Raw genomic sequence first — 23,870 nt, 5'->3', positions numbered from 1 at the left:
GGCTCTGAGCTAGCTGTCAGCACAGAGCCTGACGTGGGGCTTGAACCCACAAGCTGTGAGATCATGACCTGAGCCAAAGTTGGACGCTTAACTGACTGAGCCACCCAGGTGCCCCCCGATTCCTTCACTTCTTTAAGTATTTCCCCTAAATTCTCAGAGAGGCCTTCCTTGAGGACCCTGTGTCAAATGCAGCCCACTGTCTCCACTCTCCCATAATGTGCCTTACCTCTCTCTCCTTTTTCCCTATAACTCTTAGCCATATTGGAACATACTATACAATATCCTGTCTCTCGTCTGTCTCTTCTGTTGAATTACGGCAGAGATCCTGAGTTTCTTTTACTCATTTGTGCCAAGTGCCTAGACCAGGACTTGGGCATATAGAAATATGTTTATATAGATATGTAGGACTATATAGATGAAATGCACATTGATATTTCCTATTTCATTTTTTAAAATGTTTATTTTTGAGAGAGAGAGAGAGAATGCATGGTGCACAAGTGGGGGAAGGGGCAGAGAGAGAGGGAGTCACAGAATCTGAAGCAGGCTCTAGGCTCTGAGCTATCAGCACAGAGCCTGGCGTGGGGCTGAAACTCAGGAACTGTGAGATCATGACCTGAGCCAATGTTGGACGCTCAACTGACTGAACCACCCAGGTGCCTCTCATTTTTAAAAACAAATAGTGTTTGCAGTATTCATGATTTACTAAAACCGCAGGCTACAAGTTTGCATTATGCAGTAGATAAGACTAAAAAAATCTTCCAGTTTTCTTTTTGTCCTATGTGACTGCTTGGAAGTGTCTTATTTTCAGATTGATCTTTCAGGGTACCGGCAACATTATTTTTCAAGTTTCTGTATCTATTAGCTGCCGTAAGGAGATACTGTTTGTATGGATCAACTATTTGGATAAAATAATTTTGGACAAAAGCTACGGTTATGTGATTTAGTAAGAATGAACTTAATTTGTAATATATGCAGTTTAAACTGTGTTTTGGGTCCATTTCTCTTTGAAGGAGGAAGAGCTCCTTTCCCACATATGGGAGCAAGTAGTGGCTGGGAGTCTGAAATGGAGCTGCTGTGGAGTTCAAAGCAACCATAACATTTATTTTGAGATCTGAATAAAACCTGGGACCAAGTGGATGGGGAACAGATTGTTAGAAATCTGAATTCCTTTCTCCCTCAGCTGTGTAAGACTTAACAAGCCAGGAATTATGCATATATTCAGTTAACGAGAATGTGACATAACCTCCCACGAAAAATGTAGTGCTGAGACTTCTTAAACGATTGATTACCTTTGTAACCATGTAATATTTTATACTAAAACCAGAAGACCTAGGAAATAACTTTGACATTTAAAAAAAAAATGATGATTCTCTAGTTTTAAAGTTTGTGTATTTTGAGAAAGCTTAATGTCAGCAAAGCAGCTGCTGTTTGAATTTACTTTGGAAAACACTGAATTATTCATTTCCATAAACAAAACTTCCTTAGTAATTATTTAGCATTAATTTATTTCTCTTTATTTCAATCAACCCTGTTGACATTCTATTTTAAAATTAAAAGTATTCTTTGTGGAATCTAACAGGACTCTGACAGCTAATTTTCTCTACTTTTTGCTCATGACAGAAAATTTCCAAATCCTTTTTTATTTCTATACTTTAAATATTTTATATTTTATTTTTGTTATCTTAATGAGTTACTAGTAAAATATAGAACAAAAGTAAAATTCTTAATTAGCAGAATCTTTTAAGTAGCTTAAGACCAACCCCCATTTTGTTGACCTGTTAGATTTTGCCGTAATGCTTTATGTATGAGCATAGTTAACCGCTATTATATTGGATTCTGGAAACGCACAAGTTATTAGATGTATTTTAAATAATTTTTCATTTTATCCATTGTACTCACAGATTGCTTAATAGACTGTTTAGTGGGGGCGGAGGTGGAATAATGTATTTTATGTTGTTTAACCTTTTAACCATGTCATTGCTCTGCGGATCCATTGGACACTTCTTGAGGGCAGCAGACAGATTTTGTTAGTTGACCGAGTTTCTGGTAATTTAATATACCGGGAAACGAAACCCCTTTATTTTATAAAGTAGCATCCATTCAGAGGAACTGTTCTTATCTCAAGTGCTTCTTGGAGCATTAATTTTTAGAGAGATTTAGCCTGAAGGGAATGTAAACTTTCAGTTAAGAGCCCATTTTGATTCCCTGTTGTTGGTTCCTGAAGGGAAGTAAATGTACTAAGTCCATCATGACCAAATTGGATTCACGGGACCATCAAAGGATGAGGCCTGGAGAGTTAGAGATTGGGGAGGCTCCCTTTATTTCCTCCGCCTCTAGGGCTATGATGTTATTTAGAATAATTATGAAACTTCTGCTGTAGTAGTTGTTGAGTAATCGTTTTTTTGAAGGGATAACCACATCTGCATAGTTATTCTAGTGAAGTGTTCACAAAAGCCTTTCAGGCCTTTTTCAGGCCACACAGGCCATCAGCTTTCCGCCAGGAGCTATGATGCAGACATATTTTGTTTTTGCTCTGTGCAGTGTCTTTGAAAACAAAGTTAGCTGAACTATTTAAAATTATAGCATTTTACATCAAAGAAAAATTCGAGGTTAAAAAAAAAAGTAGAAATCCTCTGATATGGTAACGATGTTTCCATTCCTGCAAGGAAGATAGTTCTCTGGACTGAAGTAACAACTGTACCTGTAAACAGAGGGACATGTGCACTGGTTCATTATAATTTTTCTGCTTGTACTGTTTCTCTCTCTCCCTCTTTCTCTCTCTCTCTCCATATTTATAAAAATATATATGAAGTAAGTAGTTTGTTATATAAATATGTTCTTTACATATATATATAATAAATATTTCTCCAAAAATGTGCGTCAGTCATAAGAAAATCAAACTGAAATGTCTGTGGTTCAACAAAAATAGGACTGAGTCTTGCGTGAAAACAAAGAATATCCTTTTGTGTAGAACATGCGAATGGCCCAGCTTCCAAGTTGCGTGTATGCATGCAAGTTGTTCAGGCAGCCCAGCATCAGATTCTGTTTCTTCGGAAAGATTCCTATCCTAACGTAAAATCTAAATTTTTATGCCCTTAGCTGTGGTCTATAACTTCTGTGGCCATTTCTCATAGGGTATGAATTTTGGAAATCTTTATTTCCAGACTAACTGGCATAACCTTTGGTTGTTCTGATTCTTTTCTATGAAAAGACATATCTAAGGTACATCTAAACTAAGTAACATCTACGAGTTATTTAGTAGTGGTAGTAACCTATTGTGAGGTTTGAGAATAATGTATATGAACTATATTTTTTACATAAATATATCTTCATATATAAAATACTTTATAAAAGTATTTTTTATATATAAAAGTATTTTATATATGACATATACTATGTTATGTGATATATACTGTGTATATGTTAAATATACAATGCACAGTGTTTGGCACACACCAAGTATTCTCTAAATTGTCGTATTTTCACTTCTCATAGTACCTTTAGCTATGATTTTGCTTTTCTTCAATATATTTGAAATTTGAAAATTTTCTGTCATTTTCATCTGAGTCATTGAGTTTGCTAACAAGCAAAACAATACTTTGCATTCAGTTAATCCAACAAATAATTTGGCTTTACTCTTCTCCATCTTAAATTTGAAGTGACATTAAGGATGAAAGAGGAGGAAAATCTATTATTCTTTTCAGTAGTAAGAATTACAAGCCTATAAGCATTTTATTATTTTAGGATTCACTCATTTTTACCCTGTCTAGCAAGAATGGGTCAGTATATCTTTTTTTCTGGAAAAGTCATATTTGGTTGATTTTAGGTAGGTGCACGCTTTTTGGAGATTGCAGTGGTAGAAAGAGTTTGATTTTAAAAGAACTGTGTCTGCCCATCTTGCAAATATCGGTGCCTGAATAAGACTCTTCTGCCAGAGTAATCAATCTTTAATAAAAACATGTTCCTAACTACTTGAGCTGATAAATAGGTTTGTTTTAAAGAAGCCAAGTTTACTTTATGTCAATTTTCTATTTGCCCTGTATAACATATATTTAATTACTTTATTCCATCTCTGTGTTCAAATTAATCAGATTCTGCTACATATCGGTGCTCAAATTAGAATAATTCTTTAATCAACTGTGTTATCCATGCCATGGTAGACCAGAATAGAAAAGCTACTCTTGGCATATTGAAGATGCGTGCATTATATATTCTATTGTAATTTAAAAGTAAAATCAGAAATATTGATTTCTACTTGACTGGAGAGATGATTTAGTTTGAATATCAGTCTGATCTTAATCAGGTGAGAATTAATTGAGTTGGAGGTATTAGATATTCAGTGATGTTAACTGAACCGTGATCAATCTAGAGAGAAGCTTTCTTTTGTACTATGTTAGAATTATCAAATAGCTCATGCACTACGATGTGAAATAATCTTTTCATGTTCATCATCCTACCTACTTGTCTCATTAAATGCACCACTAAATTCATTCTGTACACAAACTCATCTTTAAAGTAGAAGCTAATAGTAAATCACAATTTAATAGAAAATTAAAAGCATAATAATTTTGTCATAAAATGCTGTTGTTGTGAGGATTTTATCATGTTTTGTTTTCTCGTACCTAATGTTAAGCCAAGTGATAAAACTTCTGCTTTCCAGGTATACCTGGGACTTAAAAAAAAAAAAAAATCTTAGTTTTACTTTGTTTTAACGTTCAACATTATAAGAATAAAGTGAGCAATACAGAATTATTTTACTGTATATTTCTAGAAATAAAATTGGAGTCTGTAGCATTACATTGGTCTGAAATGTGGCATGGGCTTTTCATTTATTTTAAGAGTGTGATAGCAATATCATAAGTGTTGTGAAAATATAAATGGTGAGATAACACCTCCATAGGACTTACTCTTAAGTAGTAAAATTGTAAAGTCTTTAAATAAACTGCAGCCAGAACTGAAAGGATCGATTTGCCTTGTTAACTAGGGATACTACACTTATTAAATGTCTAATTAAATTTAGCATAACATGGTCTTTTATTCTCTTTTTTTCCTCTTCCTAAAACTGAGAATTTGGACCTATTTATGAGCAAGGTAGCACATGTTATTGTCAGATTTCGTCCGTTTTGGCAGCTGGTGTGACCGTGTTAAATTACAAGAAAGCCAACAGTGTGACTTTCGATAGTGTCATTTTACTTTGGAATAGTGCTTTTCGTTTGGCATCGGTATAATGGGAATAGTATCTATGTAGCTGTCTGTTTTGTGAAAAGGAATGTCCAAATTTGTATTTGAGAACGACTCGCGTTTAATGAAAGTAAGGCACATGTGCAGAGATACCCCCAGAGTGTGATGAGTGGGGGTTCTGGGTGATACACAGAAAGGCTGCTTACGCAGTTGCTGCCGAGCAGCGTTCAGGGAAGAGCACTGCTTAAGAAGGAAATTGCGCAAGTGGTTTTTCAGTCTGTTCCTCAGAGCTGCTCATCAGAGTCGAGGCTGGACTCCATTCCCTCCTCTACCCAAAGCTATTGCTTTTGCTTGCTTGCTGTAAATTACATTTTGGAAGATTGACCTATGTGTAGACTACCCAAACACACTACTGATGTGCTTCTTTATTTCTTGGCTCCCAGGTCCTGCTTTGCTTTTATGTGAGGCAACCACAATGACCATTTTGTGTTTGTGTAAACATCTGTCTATACAGATACATGTATATGGGCACGTACACAAACGTGTGGGTATTCTGAACAGAAATGGCTACATGCTCTACCACACCTTGCTGTTTTTCACTTTGAGTTCTAGACATCATTCCCTATCAGCATACTTTCTTTTAGTGGCTGCATAGTACTTCACAGTACAGTATTTCTGCATTGGTTGTTGATGTGACTTGACTGTATTAGAGTAAAAGGAAGCTGATAAGTGGCTTTTAATGGTGTCAAAGGCTATTTTTGGCTTGGCTAAAAATATTTTTTGCTTTAGCTAAGAGAAGACCAGAGTGGGGAATGGCTAGTGATGTGTCATTCTTGTAATGACTCCCTACAAAGGACTTTTATAGAACTTTTATACAAAGGACTGTTATATATTTATTTACATACTTATTTTTGTTAAGAAAGACCTAGCCATCGTTATTTTCATATTTGAGTTCCCTGCTGTGTTAGAGTTTGAAAAACTTACTGTCCTTACAGATGTTGTTTTATAAGGGAGATGCCGAGCTCTTTTAGATCCTTTTGAGAGCAAAGCAAAGTGTTAAAAACATGAATAAATTTGACAAACCAGAAGATTATGAGGAGTGTGACCACGTTTTGTCAGTAATCTGGAGGGGGGAACAGCATTCACTCTGGCTCTGAACCAGGAGAAGGGAATGACAGGGATGTTATTTCCTGTAGTATTTGAGAGGAGACAGCATTAGATTTATTCTGTTTTTCCCCCCCAGGCTATAAATCCTTCCCCCAACATGCAACACACACAGGAGCTGAAGACCTTAGGAGATAAGGTGTTTTTTTGTCACAGTGTTGAAACAGAGAAATGGATTAACAAGGATCTTCTGGATCCAGTAAGAGTTTAGATTAAGTGACCCGTGAAGTCCTTCCCACTGTGACCATTTCAGTCCCAGACGTTTGGAACAAGGCAGCTCATCTTTCCCCGGACCCTCCATGGATTATGGTTAATGGTCACTGGTGACTCATGCTCACCCCCAGAAGAGGCTGTAAAACCTCTAGCAAGAATGAAAAAGGACAGCAGGTTACTTTGTTGCCTGTGTGGCTTGAATTATTAAAGGCATTTGATCTTACTTCTGTGTGATCTTACTTCTCATTAGGGGAGGGAGAGGGAAGAGCATCCACTAGGAGACAGCAGGGAAGCCTAGAAAGATCTGTGCTCACAGGTGTGCCCCTTTGTTAGCTGCTTTGACCAGTGCCTGTTCACGAATGGGTCTCTTAACTTCGGAGGCTGTGAGGGAGCAGAGGGAACGTGCAACAAAAATGTATGGTACGAACCAAACTCACTCACTTCTTTCTCTTGCTTTGTCATCTAAAGCCTCCACCTCTGCTGTTATTCATGATTGTGGATTCTGTGATTTGGGGAGACTTAAAGCACCTCTGACATGCAATCATTTTAAAACGGTGGGGTGGTTTGGGGCTTTCCTCCACAACACTGGGCTATGCTAGCTAATGTCTGCCTTTCAAATTCTGGTAGCACTTAAACTCGGAAACACAGAATTTAGCATTTCATGATAATTCCGTTCAGAGAAGCCACTTTCTAATGTGCCAAATCCTTATTTTAAGTGTTTATATTTTATAGGAATTCTAGAAAATGGGAGTGGGACCAGAGAGTCAGGTATCTGATGTTATTTTCTTTCAGGTGATTGCTGAGGAGCATAAAACTGAGCGACAAGCTGCAGTTATTTTCTCCCGCGGTGATGATAGGGTGTGCGAGCTGCCAGTTGTACACTTGTGTGAGCTAACTGGCTTGGGTTTAGTTTGCTTTGTGACCGTGGAACTTTCAGCTAGGTATGGAGATTTTTCCTGTCTTCTTATCGTGGAAGGAGTAAGTGGAATTTGACAGTAGTTACAGGTATTTTTCTGGAACTAGTAAAGGTCTGGTTCTAGGCTGGTCTGTGCCAAGCTCTATGATCTTGAAAATGTGACATTAACCTAAAGGCCAGTTTCCTCATCTGGTAGATGAACCTAAGACTAGTGCTTATCTAATGGTGCAGCTATAAAATGCAAGCGAGCTAATAAACATACTCAGCATAGTTTCTGGCACGTAATAAATACCAGCATGTTTTAGCTGCCATTATCATTTTGTTCTTATTGTTGATAGGAACACCTTTAAATACCTTGAAAAAAATTATGAAGTTACATGGGAAAATGGGAAAACAAACAAACCAAATGGCTATCTGAAATCACAGTTTTTTCTAATGGAGAAATGAGTTAAGAACCATTTTTTTTGTCTGTTTACTTATTTTTTACAGCCTTATACATAACTTATTTTTTAATTAAAAAATGTTAATTCCATAGTAGATAGCATACAGTGTTATATTGATGTCAGGGGCCCAGTATTGTGATGCAGCAGTTCTGCACATTGCTCAGTGCTTGCCAACATACGTGTACTCTTAATGCCCTTCCCCTTTTTCACCCATCGCCCCCCCCAGAACCATCAATTCTCTATAGTTAAAATCTGGTTTTTTGGTTTGTCTCATTTTACCTTTGATCATTTGTTTCTTAAATTCCACATACAAGCAAATCATATGTTTTTTTTCTTTCTCTGACTTATTTTGTTCATTATATTATGTGTATAGCATTATAGTATTTAGCATATACCCTCTATATTCATCCATGTTGTTGCAATGGCAAGATTTCATTCTTTTCCATGGCTGAATAATATTCGTGTGTGTGTGTGTGTTTACATACCCCACATCTTCCTTATCCACTCAGTTATCTCATGGACACTTGGGCTGCTCCCATAATTTGGTTATTGTAAATCATCCTGCATTAAACACGGGTGCACGTAGCCCTTTGAATTAGTGTTTGTGTAGTTTTTAGGTTAACAGCCAGTAGTATAATTAATGGATCATATGGTTTTTCTGTTTTTAGTCTTCTGAGGAACTTCCATGCTGTTTTCTACAGTATCTGCACCAGTTTGCATTCCTACCAACAGTGCATGAGCGTTCCTTTTTCCACATCCTTGTCAACACATTGTTTCTTTAGTTTTTGATTTCAGCCTTTCTGACAGGTGTCAGTGGTATCTCATTGTAGTTTTGATTTGCATGTTCCTGATGATGAGTGACGTTGGGCCTCTTTTCTGGTGTCTGTCGGCACCATTCTGTTGGAGAAATGTCTGTTCATGTCTTCTGCCCATTTTTTAATCAGATTATTTGGGTTTTGTTGGTATTGAGTTGTAAGTTCTTTATATATTTTGGGTATTACCCTTTATTGGATAGGTCATTTGCAAGTACTGTTTCCCGTTCAGTAGTTTGTCTTTTAGTTTTGCTGATTTTCCTTTCTTGTGCAGAAACTTTTTATTTTGATGCAGTCTCAGTAGTTAATTTTTGCTTTTATTTCCCTTGCCTCAGGAGGCATGTCCAGAAAAATGTAGCTACAACCAGTATGAGAGAAATTACTACCTGTGCTCTCTTCTAGAGTCTTCATTAGTTTCAGGCCTCACGTATAGGTCTTTAATCCATTTGGAGTTTACTTTTGTGTATGGTGTAAGAAAGTGCTTTCTTTTCTTTCTTTTGCATGTTGCTGTCCAGTTCTCCTGACGCCATTTGTGGAAGAGATTGGTCTTTTCTTTCCCACTGCATATTCTTTGCTACTTTGTCAAAGATTAACTGACCATATGAGAGTGGCTTTAGTTCTGGGCTCTCTATTCCATTGGTCACTATGTTTATTTTTGTGCCAGAACCATACTGTTTTGATTACTACAGCTTCGAGGTATGAATTGAAATCTGGGATTGTGTACATAGTTTTGTTTTCTTTTTCAAGATTGCTTTGGTTGTTCGGGCCTTTTGTGGTTCCATACACGTTTTAGGATTGTTTAGGATTATTGGTTGTAGTTCTGTTAAAATGTTGTTGGTATTTCCATAGAGATTGTGTTAAATCTGTGGATGGCTTTGGGTAGTAAAGACATTTTAACAATATTTGTTCTTCATCTGTGAGCATAGGATGTCTTTCCATTTGTTTCTGTCTTTAGTTTCCTTCATCAGTGTTTTATAGTTTTCAGGGTAGAGGTCTTTCACCACATTGGTTAAATTTACTCCTAGGAGTTTATTATTTTTGGTGCAGTTGTAAATGGGATTGTTTTCTTAGTTGCTCTTCCAGCTACTTCATTATTAGAAATGCTAATGAACTTCCTTAAATTGATTTTGTATCCTTACTGAATTCACTTATCAGTAAGATTTTGGGGGGAGTATTACGGGTTTTCTATATACAGTATCATGTCATCTGCAAATAATGAATGTTTTACTTCTTCCTTACTGATTTGGATGCCTTTTATTCCTTTTTCTTTTCTGATTGCTGCAGATAGGACTTCCAGTACTACATCGAGTAACAGTGGTGAGAGTGGACATCCTTGTCTTGTTCCTAATGTTGGGGGAAAAGCTCTCAGTTTTTCACTATTGATTAAGATATTTGCTTGGGACACCTGGGTGGCTCAGGCGGTGAAGCATCCAACTTTGGCTCAGCTCATGATCTCACAGTTTGTGAGTTTGAGCCCCACTCAGGGTCTCTGCTCACAGCTCAGAGCCTGGATCCTGCTTCAGATTCCGTGACTCCCTTTCTCTCTCTGCCCCTCACCTCCTCATGCTCTGTCGCTCTCTCTCTCTCTCTCTCTTCTCTCTCTCTCTCAAAAATAAATAAACATTAAAAAAGAAAAGATATTAGCCATATTTTCATATATGGCCTTTATAATATTGAGGTATATTTCCTCTAAATCTACTTTGTGGAGAGTTGTTATGAATGAATGTTGTACTTTGCCAGATGCTTTTTTCTGCATCTGTTGAGATGATCATATGGTTTTTATCCTTTCTCCTTTTGACGTGGTGTATCACGTTGATTTGCAAATATTGAGTCACTCTCACATCGCATGAACAAATCCCACTTGATGCTGGTGAATGATTTTTTAAGTGTATTGTTGGATTCAGTTTGCTAATATTTTGTTGAACATTTTTGTATCTATGTTTACCAGAGGTATTGGCCTGTAGTTCCTTTTGGGTAGTGTCTTTATCTAGTTTTGATATCAGGGTAATGCTGGCCTCATAGAATGAATTTGGAAGCTTTCTTTCCTTTTCCATTTTTTATAATAGTTTGAGAAAAATAGGTATTAACTCTTCTTTAAATGTATGGTAAAATTCACCCATGAAGCTGTATAGTCCTGGGCTTTTGTTTATTGTGACTTTTTTGATTACTGATTCCATTTCATTACTGGTACTCAGTCTGTTCAAATTTTCTATTTCTTCCTGGTTCAGTTTTGGTAGGTTATAGATGACTAGGAATTCCTCTATTTCTTCTATATTGTCCAGTTTGTTGTCATATAATATTTTCATAATATTATCTTATAATTATTTGTATTTCTGTGGTTTTTATTTCTGATTTTGTTTATTTGAGTCCTCTTTTTCTTTTAAGTTTATTAATTTTGAGAGAGAGAGCTCACACAAGTGGGGAAGGGGCAGAGGGAGGGAGGAGACAGAGATCCCAAGTAGGCTCTGCAACACCAGTGCAGAGCCCAGCGCAGGGCTCAAACCCACGAACTATGAGATCATGACTTGAGTTGAAGTCAGACGCTTAACCAACTGAGCCACCCAGGTGTCCCAGTCCTCTCTTCTTTTTTGATGAATCTGGCTGAAGGTTTATCAGTTCTGTTGATCTTTACAAAGAACCACCTCCTGGTTTCATTGATCTGTTCTATTTCATTTATTTGTGCTCTCATCTTTACCTTCCCTTCTACTGGTTTTGGATTTTGTTTATTCTTTTTCTGGTTCCTTGAGGCTGAAGGTTAAGTTGTTTATTTTTCTTTCTTCTTGAGGTAGGCCTGTATTGCTACAAACTTCTCTCTTAGAACCACTTTTGCTGCATTCTAAAGATTTTGAACTGTTGGTTTTCATTTGTCTCCATGTGTTTTTTGAATTTTTCGATTTCTAGGTTGATGCATCCATTGTTTAGTAACATGCAACTTAATCTCCTTGTATCTGGACTCTTTTAAGATTTTTGCTTGAAGTTTGTTTCTAGTGTCATAGCATTGTGGTCAGAAAAGGTGCATGGTAATTTTTCAGTCTTTCTGAATTTGTTGAGACTTGTTTTGTGGCCTAATATTTCGTGTTTTCTGGAGAATATCCACGTGCACTTGAAAAGAATGTGCATTCTGCTGTTTTAGAATGGAATGTTCTGAGTACATCTGTTAGATCCATCTGGTCCAGTGTATTATTCAAAACCAACTATTGACATCCATTGATGTGAGTCATTAAAGTCCCCTACTATTATTGTATTACTATTGATTAATTCCTTTATGTTTGTTATTAACTGTTTCATGTATTTGGAGGCTCCCATGTTAAGTGCATGAATGTTTACAATTGTTGAAGTGCCCCCTTTATGATTAGTGTTCTTTTTAGTCTCTTATTACGATCTTTGTTTTAAAGTCCATTTTGTCTGATAGAAGTATTGCTACCCTGGCTTCCTTTCATATCCATTTGGATGATAAATGCTTCTCTGTTTCTTCACTTTCAAACTGCGTGTGTCTTTAGATCTGAAATAAGTCTCTTGTAGGCTCTATATACATAGGTCTTATTTTTTTATCCAATCCATCATCCTATGTCTTTGATTGGAGCCTTTAGTCCATTTACATTCAAAGTAGTTATTTATAGATATGTACTTATTGCTATTTTGTTACTTGTCTTATGGTTGTTTTTGTAGTTCTTTGTTCCTTTCGTCCCTTGCTTTCTTACGATTATTTGGCTTTCTCTAGTATTCTATTCGGATTCCTTTTTCTTTATTTTTTGCGTATCTATTACTGGTTTTTGATTTTTGGCTTGTATATAACATCTTCTGCTATATGCTATATTAAGATGCATCTAACATCTTAACATATGCTATATTAAGTTTATGGTTGCTTAAGTTTGAACTTATTCTTTATACCTCTTCGCTCCACATTTAGGTATATGGTTTCATACTTTACAGCGTTTTATTTTGTGGGTCCCTTGACTGATTTTGACAGATATACATATTTTTACTGTTTTTGTGCTATTTCTTTTTCTTCTTTAACTTTTTTTTCCTTTTTTTAATAAAGAGAGAGCAAGCCAGCACACGAGCCAAGGAGAAGGACATAGGGAATGAGAATCACAAGCAGTCTCCATGCTCAGTATGGAGCTCGACATGGGGATTAATCCTAAAACCTGGCTTCATGATCTGAGCTGAAATCAAGAGTCAGATGCTCAACCAACTGAGCCACCCAGGTGCTCCTGTGCTCTCTACTTTTCTTATTTCTGCTTATGGTATTTCCTTTCCACTCAAGGAGTCCCTATAAACATTTCTTGTATGGCTGGTTTAGTGGCAATTAATTCCTTAACTTTTGTTTGGGAAACTCTTTATCTCTCCTTCTGTTCTGAATGCTTTGCTGGATAGAGTTAGCTGCAGAGTTTTTGTTTTTGTTGTTTTTTCTCCTTTTAGCACTTTGATTATATCATGCCACTCCCTTCTAGCCTGTAAAATTTCTGCTAAAAAATTAGATGATAGCCTTTTGGGGTTGCCTTTGTATGTAACTGTTTTGTTTTCTCTTGGTGCCTTTAAAATTCTCTCTTTATTGCTACTTCTTTCCATTTTAATTATACCATGTTTTGTTGCAGAATTCCTTGGTTAATTTTGTTGGGGTCACACTCTGCTGCCTCCGTCTGAATTTGTTTCCTTCCTCATATTTGGGAAGCTTTCAGCTATTCTTTCTTCAAGTATATTTTCTGCCCCCTTTTCTTTCTCTTACTCTTCTGATATCTCTGTAATGTGGATGTTACTATACTTGATGGTGTCACTGAGTTCCCTGTCTGTTTTCATTATGTACTTTTTTTCCTCTCACCTGCTCAGCTTGATCGCTTTCCATTGGTCTGTCCTCTAGGTTACTGGTTTGTTCTTCTGCTTTCTTTAGTTTGCTGTTTATTCTGTTTTGTGTATTTTTAATTTCACTTATTGAGGTCTTCATCTCTGAATGTTTCTTTTATGTTTTTCTGTCTCTTTGTTAAGGATCTCATTGAGGTCTACTACTCTTTTCTCAAGTCCAGTGAGTATCTTTATGATTTATTACTTTAAATTCTCTGAGTCATGTTACTTTTCTCCATTTCCCTTGGGTCTCTTGCTATGATTTTGTTCTTTCATTTGGGACATTTTTCTTTGTCCTCAGTGTGTCTAACTCTGTTTCTGTGTGTCAGGAAAATCAGCCAGGTTTCCAGCTCTTAGCAGTCATGGCCTGACGAATAAGAGGTCCTTTAGTGCCCTGCAGCGCAGCGCCCCCTGTTGCCCACAGCCTGCACTGTAGGGGTATCTCCTGTGTGTGTCGCATGTGCCCTTGTGTTGTGGTTTGGCTCCTTTTCCTTCAGTCCATTTGTCTGCAGTAGCTCTCTCTGCCTCTTGTGGGCAGTGTTTGGTTCCTGTGGTGCTCATGGACCAGATGGGGGCCGCCTTGGGCTTGAGTCAGACCAGTCGTCTGTCAGAGAGACAGCAGCACCAGCTTCAGGGTGCTTTCCCTGTGTTGCCCCTGAGAATCTTTTTGTTGGTGGGTGGGACCTGCAACCAGACTCCTGTCTGCCCCCACCCCCACTGCTGGAGTTGTATTCAGACTAGTGTGTGTGGTTATCTTCCCTTCTCCCCAGGATAGGAGTCACTTCGGAGTGGTGCCGGCCCCTGTCACAGCTGCTTACACAGTTGAGGCCGGTGGTGCTGCTTTGGATGCGCTCTGGCCAAGGGCTTTGGAGGGAGCAGCTCTGTAGAAGCTCCCCACGTAGTGGGAGGGGGGATGGCATACTGTCAGCAGGTTAGGTGGCAGGTGTTGGTCCCAGGCTAGTTCCTTAGGGGATGGGGGTAGGGGAATGGTTCTACCAGCTCCTAGAGGAGTCCCCTAGCCATCTCCGTCCCTCTGGGACAAGCTCGGAGATGAGTCAACTCTCCCTTCTCTATGTTCCAGACAATTTTCAAACTGCTGCTTCTGTGCTGCATCTCTAAGGGCTCTTTGTTGTTCTGTCTCTTTAAGGATGAGGGACTCCTGTTGCCTCTCGTCCTCTCTGCTCTCCCAGAGCCTGAGCCTGCTGATTTTTAATATTCCTAGTGATAAGCTCTGCTAATTGTAAGAACTCATGAAATTTAGCCCCATGGGTTTCACAACCAAATGTTATGGGGATTTTTCTTTCCCATGTGGGACCCCCAGTATGAGAGTCTGTTTCACTCCGCCCCCACCCCCACCCCTTGGCATCCCTCCCTCCAATGCCAGGAGCTAAATCCACCAGTCCATTTAGCTCCTGAGTGTGTCTTCACCCTTCCTACCCTCTTTGAGGTGGCCTCTTCTCTGCACTTTAATGTGGGGTTTGTTCTGCCAGTCTTGGGGACATTTTCTGGGTTATTTATACTGATGTGTGTTAATCTAGTTGTATCCGTGGGACAGGGTGAGCTTAGAATCTTCCTATTCTACAGTCCTCCATAGAAAATCTCCAGGAACCATTATAGACCCTGCCCAATATTATGTGTCATTACCCTTTGGTTTTCCATAAGTAGAAGTCATCTCTGTTCCAAGTGCTACATACTAAATGCTCTTTGTTGGAATCACATCTTATTGCCATTAATTTATATTCCAGTAAATGGAGATAACGAATCTTGAGTATTCCGCTCAAGCTTTTTAATTTCTTTTAAATACTAGATTTTTGCAAATATCTTTTCCCATTTAATAGGTTGCCTTTTCATTCTGTTCATGGTTTCCTTTGCTGTGCAAAAGCTTTTTATTTGGTTGTAGTCCCAATAGTTTATTTTTGCTCGTCTCCCTTGCCTAGGAGATATACCTAAAAACAGTGTTGCCAAGGATGACGTCAGAGAGATTAGTGCTGTTTTCTTCTAGGTGTTTTATGGTTTAAGGTCTCACATTGTGGTCTTTTTCTTTTTTAATTAAAAAAAATTTTTTTTATTTTTATGACTTTTTATTTTTTTAATAGTTTATTGTCAAGTCACATTGGGGTCTTTAGTCATCTATTTTGAGTTTATTTTTGTGTATGGTGTAAGGAAGTGGTTCAGTTTCATACTTCTCCAGGTAGCTGTCCAGTTCTCCCAGCGCCATCTTTTGAAGAGACTGTCTTTTCCCCATTGCATATTCTTGCCTCTTTTGTCAAAGATTAATTGCCCACTTAAGTGTGGATTTATTCCTGGGCTCTCTATTCTGTTTCAATCATCTATGTTTCTGGTTTACTGCCAGTACCATACTATTTTGATTATTAAAGCTGTATAGTGTATCTTTAAATCAGGAATTATGATCTAGCTTTGTTCTTCTTTCTCAAGATTGCTTTGTCCATTCAAGTTCTTTGTGGTTCCATCTCAGTATTAGGATTATTTGTTCTCATTCTGTGAAAAATGCTGCTGGTATTTTAAAGGTAGGGTTTGCATAGAATCTGTAGGTTGCTTTGTGTAGTATGGGCGTTTTAACAGTACTTGTTCTTCCAGTATATGAGCACGGGATAGCTTTCCATTTGTGTTGTCTTCAGTTTCTTCTATCAGTGTTTTATAGTTTTTTGGGTTGCAAGTCTTTCACCTCCTTGGTTAAGTTTATTCCTAAATATTTTGTTCTTTTTGGTTCAGTTGTAAATGGGATACTTTAAATTTCTTTTTCTATTAAATCACTATCACTCAGCCAATTTCTATGTGTTAGTTTTATATCCTGCAAGTTTACTGAATCAGTTTATTAATTATAACAGTTTTTTTGGTGGAAAATTTAGGGTCTTCTATATATAGTATCATGTCATCTGCAAATAGTAACCGTTTTATTCTTCCTTACCAATTTGGATGCCTTTTCTTTCTTTTTCTTGTCTGATTGCTGCAGCTAGGACTTCCAGTGCTATGTTGAATAAAAGTGGTAAGAGTAGACATCCTTGTCTCGTTCCTGACCTCAGAGCAAAAGCTCTCAGGTTTTCAGCATTATGATGTTAGCCATGGGTTTTTCATATATCACCTTATTATGCTGAGGGTACAGTCCCTCTGAGCCTACTTTGTTGAGAGGTTTTATTATAAACAGATGTTGCATTTTGTTGAATGCTTTTTCTTCATCTCTTGAGATGATCATATGGCTTCTAATCCCTTTGTCTTGTTAATGTGATATATATCAAATTGATTTGTGAGTAATGAGCCACTCCTGTATCTCTGGAATAAATCTCACTTGATGGTAGTGCATTTTTTTTTTTTTAAATTTTTTTTTTAATGTTTTATTTATTTCTAGGAGAGAGAGAGAGACAGCATGAGCAGGGGAGGGTCAGAGAGAGAGGTAGTCACAGACTGAAACAGGCTCCAGGCTCTGAGCTGGCAGTCAGCACAGAGCCCGACGCGGGGCTCGAACCCATGAACCTCGAGATCATGACCTAAGCGAAAGTTGGACGCTTAACTGACTAAGCCACCCAGGCGCCCCATGGTAGTGCATTTTTAAGTGTATTGTTGAAATTAGTTTTCTTGTATTTTTTTGAGGATTTTTGTATCTGTGTTCATCAGATTGGCCTGTAGTTTTCTTTGTTTGTAGTATCTTTTCTCTGGTTTTAGCATCAGGGTAATACTGGTTTTGTACCATTAATTTAGAAGCTTTTCTTCCTCTTCTATTTTTTGAAATAGTTTGAGAAGAATAGATATCATGGTCTTGACATTGTTTTTTAATGTTTCTTTTTGAGAGAGATAGCATGTGAGTGGGGGAGAAGCAGAGAGAGAGGGAGACACAGAATCTGAAGCAGCTCCAGGCTCTGAGTTGTTCAAGCCCAGCACAGGACTTGAACTCATGAACCACGAGATTATGACCTGAGCCGAAGTTGGACGCTCAACCGAGCCCCCCCAGGTGCCCCAGGTTCTAGACATTTTTAAGAAAAGTCGTGAATGTTATCTTTAAAAGTACCTTTCTTTAAATTTTGAAATAACTTTTTAGCAATCTCTGTTCTTACTGTTCATTTTCATTTGTATTTCCTTAACATGTGCTTAAATAAATGAAATTTTATTTTCATAATCTTTACTAGTAACTAGTATTAAATTATATACAGGCATACCAGCTTTATACCACTTAACATAACACTGAAAGACAAAGAATCTAAATTGTCTTAGAATACCATTTTAGAAATCAGTTGGCCGCACTAGCAGCATCATTATTATCTGAATGTATGCTAATATGGTATGAAAGAAAGATCCTCATTAAAATCTTGTTGCTAAACAAGTGACGAAAACCTCACAAACAGCTTGAGGCTTTAGGCCAGTCACAGTTATTCCTGAAGAGGTTTGGACAAGTGTGAAAATATATAGACTGTGCCTTTATTGTGGTCAGAACACATAAATGCTATCTTGCATCAATTCCTTACTGAGAACATTTTTATTCATATTAAGGAAAATGAACCTGAAAATAATACAGTGCCTAAGTATTCTGTTAGGAATCTACCAAATGTAAAAGTATTGGGTTTGTTACACTCAGAAAGTGGACTTTTTAATAGCCATTGTGTTTGTGTTTGCCAGGAGAGGGCTTTGGCTCGCATATTTTCATTAGGCAAACTCAAGATGCTAATGATCTTTCTTCTAGACATTATTCTAGAACCATGAACTGGTTTGGTCTCATGAATTCATAGTAAGGTTGGGTGATGCAAGGGAACAAGCTCATGGTTCATCGCCATGGATAATGGCAATTCCTTTCGAGAAGCCCTTACCCAGATTTAGTCACTTCTGGGTTAACTTTATGTACATATTCCCTGAGGATTTCCCAGGTCTTAATTTTTATTTGGAATCATAACTGTTGCTTGTAGAAAGGTAGGGCTTAGTATCATCATATAAGTAGAGAATTTACATGTAGGAATGCTAATGACATTCCAGAGTGAAAGTTAATGGACAATTTTAAAAAAATTATGTTTATTTTTGAGAGGGAGAGAGAGAGAGAAAGAGTGTGAGCAGAGGAGGGGCGGAGATAGAGAGGGAGACACAGAATCAGAAGCAGGCTCCAGGCTCTGAGCACAGAGCTCGACATGGGGCTCGAAGTGACCTGATTTCCAAACCATGATACTATGACCTGAGCCAACATCGGGCACTTGACCGACTGAGGCACTAACGCGCCCCTTAATGGACTTTTTGATAGCCAGGTAGCCACCCCTCAGGATCGCCACTAATAATGAGCTGATTGTGAATCTGATTTGCCCTCTGAGTTGTAGGCAGTCTTTACTCCGAGAGCACAAAGGAAATTCCTTTGGTCTGATTTGGCTCATGAGACCAGTTCATGTGCACGGAGAGGAAGAAGATTTGTAGTTGAAATAAGGAAGATACCTGACTGGGTTCGGGAGTCAGGGAGCTGCTGGTGGGGTTGCTGAGGCTCGAGAACGAGCAGCCAAAGGAAGCCAGTCCTGTGTGTCTTTGATGTGGGGTGTTGCTGCGTGTCACCCAGTTTCATGTGATCACACACACGAAACTGAATTAAAGTCATTTCCTGCCTCTGCTGTCATTGTTCCTATTGTGCCATGCAGCCTTCCGAGCCTGCTGTGTCTGTGCCCTAGGACTCTCGTCCCAGCCCGTCTCAGCAGGTTCTTAAACATTTCATAAATCTCAGTTACTTACAGTCTGCCTGAGGCTGGAAGATAACTTTGTTACGTATTATGTGTATTCATGGAGACCCCTGAATGACCTGCTTGCTTTAGGATAATTATAAATTATACTGGTTAGTAATTAGAAGGGTAATGCACAGCTCAGGAAAAGAGGGAAATCTTGGTAACTTTCATTAAAGGAGTTATAAAAGATATTCAGAAAACATTGCTTTACCTACAGCTTCTTTGTGAGGATGATCTCGGATTTAAGTCTGACATTGTTGGTTACTCGCAGCAGGTTGGAGATGGCGGAGCTGAAACTAGAGCAGCCAGTGGACAGGAAGAAGGCCCAGAATAGTTAGGAGAGAAACTGAGGCATAGCACACTGGCCTGCAGAAAGAATAGGTAGGACCGAGTCTGACCACAAGCCTACTGGATTATGGCACCAGGCTGCCCTGGGCTGCTGGTGCTGCGGAGGCAGGATACCAAGGGGCCAGTACAACCCAAAAGGCAAACTGCTAGAATGGAAATTTGACAGAAAGCTGTTTGAATTTCCAGTAGCATCTGTAAGTTGCCTTGGGGATGGAGTGGGAGCTCTGTTGGCAGAAATTCAGGCACCGTGGCAGGGTCGTCTTAAAGGGGGTGCCTGGAGGCCAGCAGGAGATGCGCAAGACTAGACACAGAGGCCCGTGTCTGGAAACAACTCCCCTTTTACTCTCCTTACTCATTTCTTGTAAAGATACACCTTTTCTCTGTCAGAAATCTTCCTTACTCTCTACATCCCTTCTCTGTCCTCCCCTTTCAGAGTTCTTTCTTTATTTCTGCGGTTAATAGCACTAGTTCTGTTCTGCCTTGCATTCACGTGTGTGGCTTTTGTGGAGGATGCCCCATGTGCCAGGTGCGATCCAGGTAAGAGGTGTTAAATACACGGATAGTTTAGAGCTGTTACAAATCACGTTGATATGGGGCACCTGGGTGGCTCAGGGTACGTGTCTGACTTTGGCTCAGGTCATGATCTCGCAATTCGTGGGTTCGAGCCCTGTTTCCGGCTCCGTGCTGACAGCTCAGAGCCTGGAGCCTGTTTCAGATTCTGTGTTTCCCTCTCTCTCTCCTCCCCCTGCTCACGCTCTCTCTCCCTCTCTCTGTCTCAGAAACAAAACATTAAAAAATTTAAGAAAAAATTATGTTGATGTAACTACAAGTCGTTTTCTTTTTTCCACTTTTTTTTCAGATTTTACCAAATGTTGCAAGGACTCTGGAATCCTTATGGTAGTAAAATGCCGGAAAGAAAATTCTGCCCTGAAAGAATGTCTAACTGCTCAGTAAGTAATCACATTGTTAGTGCTTCTCTGTGTGTGGATGTGTGTAGTATATGTTAGAACATGTTATTTAACTCATTACATGTGATAGATTCTTTACTTCGCCCCATCAAATCTTTGATATTGTTAGCTGAGCCTGAGATTTCAGTTTGTTACATACTAAGCAACATATTTGTGAAAGGTCTTGTCAAGTTCTGTGTCAACGTTGTATCTGATTAAAAATATGAGATCGGCAAACAAAAATACAGGATTTTTCACATGACTTAGTGAATTCCTCTTCATGAACGGTTGATCGATTGAGTATGTTATAGATGGGTTTATATTTCTCTCCTCTTATGAAATGTACGGAGTTAGATGACTTGTCGGCCTGGTGATTTGGGGGATTAATATCATTTAACTCCTGAGAAAGCTGCACTACATCAAATGAAGGATACAAAGGTAAATTTTGATTTTTGAGGTTAATTTAGCAATAATTCTTAAATATCATGTTCACTCGACAGTTGAATATTAAAGTAAAACTTTGCAAGTTCTTTGAAGGCAGGCGCTTTCGGCTGTATCTCCCCACGCGCTTTATCATCTGCATTACTCGCAGACAATACTGTGGGGTACTTCAGTACTGGTAATTGATAGCTGCCTGGCCTCAGCTTTGGTTATCCTTTGTTTCCTCCTGTAACTGCCCTCTCGTCTGTGGAACATACAGGTCAGCATGGTTTGATACTTACTAGGGAATTAAATAAAACATAGTGATTCTCTGAGTCAGTTATTTTTTTTAATGTTTGCTTATTTTGAGAGAGAGACAGAGAGAGAACGAGTGTGGGGAGGGGAGGGCGCAGAGAATGCCAAGCAGGCTCCGCACCATCAGCGCAGAGCCCAATGTGGGGCTTGAACTCATGAACTGTGAGATCATCACCTGATGGGATGCTTAATGGACTGAGCCACCCAGGTGCCTGTTTTCATTGATAGTAATAATGTACATAGAAATTTAAAATTTACAAACTTAAAAAAATTCTGTAGTTAGGAGACTTGAGACATTAAACTAATCTCTCCGTTTATAGATAAGGAAACACACCCTTACCTCTGGGCCAGAACCTGCACTAAGCATCTCATCAGAGAAGTAAACACGCCTTCTGTGACTTGTTTTTCTTCCACTTCTGTTCCCTCATGCTCCCAAGAGATGTGTAATGGATCACTCACCTGGTTAAACTTCTTTTTGACTGAAGTTCTTCAATTCTTTTTTATATATTAAAAGAATTTTTACACCACAGTTTCAGTCATAATAACTTGTTCTTAGTTTGCATATTATCCCGCTCTCCCAGATGGGCATCGCTAGAGCAGAGGGGGCAGGAGTGCGGACTGTGGAGAGAGCAGTGGGGCTTTCCTCCTGGACCAGCCAGAGCTGAGCTAGTGGTGCGGCCCTGGGCAGGTTCCTCATAGAAGATGGGAAGTTCCTTCTCCTGCAGTGATTGTGAGGGACTGTATGTAAACTCAGTACAATGCCTGGCACGTAGTGGGTAGTCAATAAATGGTAGCTCTTAATTCTTTCATTGTATTGTTAGTTTTGTTATCTGAATATTAGTTATTTAAATATCCTTCCTTTTACCCCCTGGAAATAGGAAAAAATAAGAGGTTCTAGCCTGTTCTGGGGAGGGGTTGGAGAAGGCTGCTTCTCTTTAGGAGAAAAGCAGTGAAGGAAACAAGAACGTTAGGACATTTGCTAAATTGAGTTAAGGATTTTACTTGACCTTAATTCTCAACACACTCTAAATATTTCTTCATCGTTGAATAAGAAAGTACTCAGCTTTATTTACTGTTGACATTCCTGAAATGAAGGTAACCGACCACTGCCCTCTCTCATCTCCGTAGTGGCATCTTGAAATCAATCGTTATTTCTACCTGTGCCATCTTCGTTCTTCAGTTAAGTCTGCAGTCTGACTTCTGCCCCCTTCCACGGAGACTGCTTCTCCTAAAGGTTCTAGTGGGTTCATGGTAGCCAAGTCCAGTGAATAGCGCTTCAGTCCTTTTTCTTTCACTTGGCCTCCCTCTCCAGAAGCTCCTTAAACTTCTCTTCTGTCTGGCTTCCCTTATACTCTTTCCTGTTCCTGCAACATCTTACTTCTCATTCTCATCTTCCTGAACTGAATCTTTTAAGGTGGGTTCCCAGTTCTCTTGTCATGCTTAGGTCTGCAAAAGCTCAGTTTGGACCCATGAATTTGGTCACTTCTTAGGTCATGACATTCCTCAGCTACTTTATTCAGGTCCAAAACTGAACTCAGCTCCTTTTCCTTCTCCTGTATCATGCGTTTAGAGTTTTCCTGGTCTCCTGACTCTAAATGGTTATTTCCTATTTTTATTTCCTACATCTCCCCTAGATCCTTTTCATCACAACTGCTCCTCTAGCTGAGGGCCCTTCCTCATTCTTGGCTAGATTATCTTCATAGTTTACTTACATGGCCTCCTGCCTCTAACCTTGCTGCCCTCTTTTGGCCTGTCATATGCTGTCAGCGTGACTAGGACACAAAACTGATCTTTGAGTTCTTCTGTTAATAGTGGCCCATTGCCTTCAGGATAGACTTCCAACTTCTTGGTGTCACATAAAATGACCTTCGTGATGCGGCCCTTGCCCAGTCTGGATTCATCCCAGGCCCTTTTTCTTAAGTGCATAATCTGCTGCAGGGGTACTAATTTACTTGCAGTCTACATGCATCAGTTTTCCCTCATCTCTGTGCCTTTTCCCCAGTGTACCTTTGATAATGGATTTCTGCCCTTCAAAAATGCAGCTCAGGGGCGCCTGGGTGGCTTAGTCGGTTAAGCGTCCGACTTTCGCTTAGGTCATGATCTCGCGGTTTGTGGGTTCGAGCCCCGTGTCGGGCCCTGTGCTGACTGCCAGCTCGGAGCCTGGAGCCTGTTTCAGTCTGTGACTCCCTCTCTCTCTGATCCTCCCCTGCTCACGCTGTCTCTCTCTCTCTCCTAGAAATAAATAAAACATTAAAAAAAAAAAAACTTAAAAAAAAAATGCAGCTCAGTCTTCTTCTGCTTGACAGGTCTCCTTTCCCCAGGGCATCCCCATGTTTCCCGTGGTGCACTGGGTCACACCTCTGGCACGGCACTTTGTGTACTTGTTGCACAGCCTTTATTCGTCTGCTCCAGAGCACCATGGCCTCCTGAGGATGGGTGCTGTGCTTCTGGACACAGTGCCATTCAGAAATGAACCACTAGGTCTTTTTTCTCCCACCAGCTAGTTTGATAGCCTAATGTTTACAGTGTGTTTATGACCATTTCTTAAAATGTTACTAAAGCATATA

The 23,870-nt window shown here is 39.0% G+C and overlaps 1 protein-coding gene across 1 annotated transcript in view; it reads left to right on the top strand.

Annotated features, from left to right (window-relative positions):
* Window positions 1–23,870, top strand: part of CMC1 (C-X9-C motif containing 1) — a 107,050-nt gene that overhangs the window by 81,131 nt on the left and 2,049 nt on the right. Inside the window, exon 3 of the mRNA XM_039242705.1 lies at window positions 20,481–20,571. Within this exon, the coding sequence (XP_039098636.1) occupies window positions 20,481–20,571 (91 nt within the window). The remainder of the gene's footprint in view (window positions 1–20,480; window positions 20,572–23,870) is intronic.

The sequence above is a fragment of the Hyaena hyaena genome, unplaced genomic scaffold (assembly GCF_003009895.1).
Source record: "Hyaena hyaena isolate Hyena2069 unplaced genomic scaffold, ASM300989v1 scaffold_216, whole genome shotgun sequence".
Taxonomy (NCBI): Eukaryota; Metazoa; Chordata; class Mammalia; order Carnivora; family Hyaenidae; genus Hyaena; species Hyaena hyaena.
The sequence above is the reverse complement of the archived record's forward strand: the minus strand, read 5'-3'. Positions and strand labels throughout refer to the sequence as shown.